The 5,489-nt window shown below is 56.1% G+C and overlaps 1 protein-coding gene across 1 annotated transcript; it reads right to left on the reverse strand.

The window, feature by feature from the left end:
* Nucleotides 1-274: 274 nt before the first annotated feature.
* Nucleotides 275-5,334, reverse strand: LOC119105454 (serine proteinase stubble-like; the record flags this gene model as incomplete). Its single annotated transcript, XM_037228918.1, has 6 exons — nt 5,289-5,334; nt 4,180-4,308; nt 3,013-3,249; nt 2,423-2,621; nt 972-1,205; nt 275-464 (listed from the first exon to the last, which is right to left on the reverse strand). Coding segments are annotated over exons 1-6 (1,008 nt in total), but the record flags the coding sequence as incomplete, so codon positions are not given.
* Between the last annotated feature and the right edge of the window lie 155 nt (nt 5,335-5,489).

Genomic DNA, 5,489 nt, shown 5'->3' on the forward strand with positions numbered 1-5,489 from the left:
GCACAGCTCTCGCGCAAACAATGCCGCTCCCTGAATCTCCTTTGGCAAAAAAACGGCTAGCTTCTCCCGCTCGTTCCACTAACCACTAACATCAGTGACACCACGGCTCATATTTGTGTACTCAAATACCGTCTTCACCTTAGCTCCAAGTGTTTCTCGCACACACATCTGACCGCCCTGACCAGGACCGACGGCCGCCCCCGGCCCCTCCCCACCTGCTGTATGTACTCACGAAACAAGCAGCGCCGGGTTTGGTGCCGATGCACACTTTTTTCTCGTCAATGGGTAAAAACTCTGGGTAGATGGTGCGTGGGTTATCGTACTTCTTCCAGAGCTCGTTGCACGGCCCCAGCGCGACCGGGCTGAGTGTGACTCCCTTGAGGACGGGCGACACCGGACCGGCCGTGCGGTTGAAGGAGATCACGCCCCAGCCGGTGATCGTGACTTCCTCGTCAGTCATCGTCCTGACCGCGTCAGGCCGTGTCAGAACGGACAGCCGGGAAGAGGGGGGGGGGGGGGGGGGGGGGGGGGTCCACGCGTAGTCTGCGTTTGGCATTCAGAAACCGCGATTGCCAGTGGACGTTTGGCAGCCTGGCCCACAGGACGGACACATCGAGCATATTGTGCAGCATTTGGGTGAAACTTAAGTGGCTGTGGTCTGGCCACAAAATGCAACTGCAGTCCCCCATTAACAACTGGTGTCGGAGCATAGCGATTCAAGATGTATGGCGTACAAAGGTGCTTTGTCGTCACGTAACGTTACAGATGTGTAGCGTGTTAGAGTTTTAGAACATCATACGGGCACTCCTTGAAACTTTGAATGAACCGGTAGCTTGGGTACTGGTCGAATTGCACCATATGTACGTCCACGCTTGTAGCGGCGCGATCGACCCTCCGACTGCACTCCCCCTGACAGAGGACTAGCGCTGGGTGGCTGTCTGCCCCCGGCCGCGGGCGTGGGCTGCGCTCACCGATTGTCGGTAGGCATGCAGGCCGGCGCGATGGAGCCCGAGAAGGTGACCGGTTTGCTGAGGCGGATGAGAGCGATGTCGTTGACGTTGCGCGTCTTGTCCCACATGTGGTGCACTATAACGTCACGCACCCCCCGGAAGGCGGCCTTCGTGTCGTTCAGCCTCCGAAGGTCGTGATCGCCGACGCTCACGATGATGTGTCTCCGGACCTCCGTGAAATTGAAGCTCTTAAAGCTGTCGATGGGAGCAGTGAGTCATTGGCGAGGAGGGGCTCACACGGCAGAAAACCTATCTGGCGCTATCAAGCGTACACTAATCTGGTCTGGCCAGTTGACACTCTGATAGTTCTTGAATAACTGACGCGCGCACACCCCCTCTTAAGCTGTTCCCGTCATATGCCTGTGTCCTTATCCACCTCCCGTTATAAGATTGTCCTTCTCCAGCTGTTCCACTTCTGAGCCTGCGTTCTTCACCTCTCGTTCTAAGTCTATCCATGCTTCACCGATATTGTGGTCTAGTTCGTCAGCTGCCGCACCACCAGCGGCCTGGCGATTACCCAATCCAGTTGGTGGCATCGTCAGGCAGCTCTATTCGTCCAATGACGTGGTGCGCCGCCGCCGGTGATACCGACCCGGTGACGCAGCGTGTACTGGCCCGGTGACGCAAGGTGTACTGGCCCGGTGACGCAGCGTGTACTGGCCCGGTGACGCAGGGTGTACCGACCCGGTGACGCAGGGTGTACTGGCCCGGTGACGCAGGTGTACTGACCCGGTGACGCAGGGTGTACTGACCCGGTGACGCAGGGTGTACTGACCCGGTGACGCAAGGTGTACTGGCCCGGTGACGCAGCGTGTACTGGCCCGGTGACGCAAGGTGTACTGGCCCGGTGACGCAAGGTGTACTGGCCCGGTGACGCATGGTGTATTGGCCCGGTGACGCAGCGTGTACTGGCCCGGTGACGCAGGGTGTACTGACCCGGTGACGCAGGGTGTACTGAACCGGTGACGCAGGGTGTACTGACCCGGTGACGCAGGGTGTACTGACCCGGTGACGCAGGGTGTACTGACCCGGTGACGCAGGGTGTACTGACCCGGTGACGCAGGGTGTACTGACCCGATGACGCAGGGTGTAGTGACCCGGTGACGCAGGGTGTACGGCCCGTGACGCAGGTGTACGACCCGGTGACGCAGGTGTACTGACCCGATGACGCAGGGTGTATGACCCGATGACGCAGGGTGTACTGACCCGATGACGCAGGGTGTACTGACCCGGTGACGCAGGGTGTACTGACCCGGTGACGCAGGGTTACTGACCCGGTGACGCAGGGTGTACTGAACCGGTGACGCAGGATGTACTGGCCCGGTGACGCAGGGTGTACTGACCCGGTGACGCAGGGTGTACTGACCCGGTGACGCAGGGTGTACCGACCCGGTGACGCAGGGTGTACTGACCCGGTGACGCAGTGAGCCGCCGTCAGCGCGTACTCCTCGTTGATGAGCACGCCGCCACAGAAGAAGGCGATGGAGCGGGAGGAGAGGTTCTTGCGCTTCAGCAGTGCCACCTGCCACGGCCACTCATTGACGCCTGTCTCCGAGCCACCCAGGATGCGCGTCAGGGTTTTTCTGGCGGACGCGAACTTGTCCTGTATGTCTCTGCGAGGTGTCATGGGCTGGGTGTCACCGCAGGTCCTGGGGCGGTATGCCACCGCCAGCTTTAGTAAATGGGGACGCTGCGCTGGCGGCTGGTGCAAGCAATCCCCCGGAGAAGGGGATTGGGAAAGGGGATTAGTACGTTGGTGAGCGGTTATTTTTAACTCAAATTGGTCCATTATGACTAGTTAGAATCGGAATGAATGTGCTTCTTAGATATTTCATCGGTAGGAATGTGCCTATTATCTGCCCAATGTAAGGGTAAAGTGACACGGTGATATAACACGAATCATCATGAAGGTGCACTTACACCCATGTACTGACTGCTTGGGTCGTGCGCGCCTGGGCATGCGTGCCTTTGTCGTGGATCACAGTATCGATTTTTATCTCACCGAACGATCTGAGATAGTCGTATGGGAAATTGAGCCATGGTGTGTCGACGTCCAGTACGCCGCTTGAGAAGCCGTCCGTGCCCAGATACTCCTGCTGCTCGTCCTCGCCGTTTTCCGGCCTGACCGGGTCTTCGTCAGCCCTCGGTCTGGCGTGGTTGCCGTCCACGCTGGTCATGGCAGTACGTTTGTGGCGCACCATGCCTCTATTTCGGCGCCCGCACGCTGAGCTCTGCAGCTCTGCAGAAGAGAGATTAGAAGGGAAGCGTCAAATACGTGAGACCAAAATGGCACTCCGACCGCGGGGGGGTGGGGACACAGCAAGCAATCGTCGCTCTACTAGCGACGCGATATGGAATCCAGCGATGGCTGGTCTCTATACACCCGGGTCGTGTTTCGGAGTGCTGCGTAAAACTGAGCATCGGGACGATAGATGCGGATCGGGCTGATGGTCATCAAGCGGCTGTTGTACTTCACTGAAGCCTTAAGATCATTAACGGAGCGACATTTTGCGCATTTTCCAGCACCTCTGACGGCTTTTTCCAGACGACCGTGCTCCCACACGTAACGAGGTGAACATGCATTTTTATTTGTCCACTATCCTTTGGTCACGAACCGGCCAGACAGCTGCCCTTGCAGCACAACTGATGGAATCGAGTGCAACAAAGGAATCCCTCAACCATAAACCTCACCTTATGGAGACCACTCAGAAATTATAGAGGAAAAGCTCCCCATTCTCTTCCTCGGCATGTTACGACACTGATGATATGAAGTCTGGCACTAAGAGCCGGCGGCAGATTGGACAAAACGGAACACTTCATTTGAATCGTGCAATTATTCCAGTGCGCTTGGTGACCTTAAGTGGCATCATGGCAAACCCACATAAAGTTACGTGGTAAGCATGCGTGCAGCTATGCATTCTACCGGTAAGCAGCGTAACTTTTGCTTTAGTATTACACTCATTAGTCGTTTGCTGCCACAATCATGCGTGTGTTTGTCATGTGGACTGATTTTTTGCAAGCATATCTCAGTTATGGAAGTTCTTGGTTCATCCAGGTACTTGCAGATTGAGCAGCCAGTACAATATGGCGCATGTTCACGCGGAATGGCAGCTGTTCAGCACAGTCCTCTGCCATCGGTGTCTCTCCACCGACGTCAGTGCACACTCACGCTCGCTGACGTCAGGCACCGATGCGCAGCGGATCTGTGTGGCCCGGATGTTGAAGTGGTACGGCACGGACCCGCCTAGCACGTGGTTGATGACGAGCGGGCCGTCCTGCTCGATCACCGGGATCGTCACTGTCGGCAGTGCGTGCCGCCAGCGCGTCACAGAGTGCATACAGTGCCGACAATAAAGACCTGCCAGCACGCTACAGAGCGAATACTCTGTCAACCAGCACGCATCGGCGGTAGGCAACACATGTAGGCGCTGTCAGCAATACGCAACGGTCGAAAAGTCACATAGCCTACAACCGCAAAAACTGCCGGCAGTCTGTGCCGGTAAGCACGTCACAGAGCGTATACAGTGTACATTGCTTGTGACACCCACTGGTCAGCACGTCACAGAGCGTATACAGAGGACATTGCTGGTGACACCCACTGGTCAGCACGTCACAGAGCGTATACAGAGGACATTGCTGGTGACACCCGCCGATCAGCACGTCACAGAGCGTACACAGGGAACATTGCTGGTGACACCCATCGGTCAGCACGCGACAGAGCGCATACAGAGGACATTGCCGGTGACACCCACCGGTCGGCACGTCACAGAACGTATACAGAGGACAGTGCCGGTGACAGCCACCGGTCAGGCAGGTTACACGGCGTATACAGGGTACATTGCCGGCGGCACCCACCTGTCATCACGTTACAGAGCGTATACAGTGTGCATTGCGGGTGACACCCACTGGCCATTTTGCTTGGGTTGTCAACAAAGATCAAATGTGATTTTATTTTGTGCTACGCACAGCATTTGGGTGAAATTACAGCATTGTTTTGCATCCTGTGATGCAAGGGAACGCTCGACAACAATTGGCGGATAGTGTACCGGCGGTGCAGTGGTAAGCTTAGTGTCTGGTAAGCCAGGGGCAAGGCTTTTATTTCCCGCGCTGCCTGCCCCTCCTAACCGGGTGAGAGGCAGGCGACGCCATATAGGCTCAGAAGCTGAGTGTGTGATAAGCCCCAATCACAAGGCAAAAATCGGCTTTCACGTTACTTCAGTGTCCCATAGGTACATCAGTAATACGATGCTTTGGAAAAACCGTAGCATTTTCACTCACCTGAAGTTCCTTTTAGCATGCCACAGAAAGGCACAGACCTTTCAGATTTCCCGACAAGTAAGTCAGCTGCGAATCGAGGCACTTCTTCAACAACCGGTGTGCTGTAGTTTAAGAAGTCAAGCCTGCGGTAATGAGTCAGTGCATTAAACTCTTCATAGACAATTCTGGCGGAATTGGTACTTGCTTTGTGCTAAAAGCACC

Source organism: Pollicipes pollicipes, unplaced genomic scaffold (genome assembly GCF_011947565.3).
Source record: "Pollicipes pollicipes isolate AB1234 unplaced genomic scaffold, Ppol_2.1 Scaffold_6138;HRSCAF=7277_pilon_pilon_pilon, whole genome shotgun sequence".
Lineage (NCBI taxonomy): Eukaryota > Metazoa > Arthropoda > Thecostraca > Pollicipedomorpha > Pollicipedidae > Pollicipes > Pollicipes pollicipes.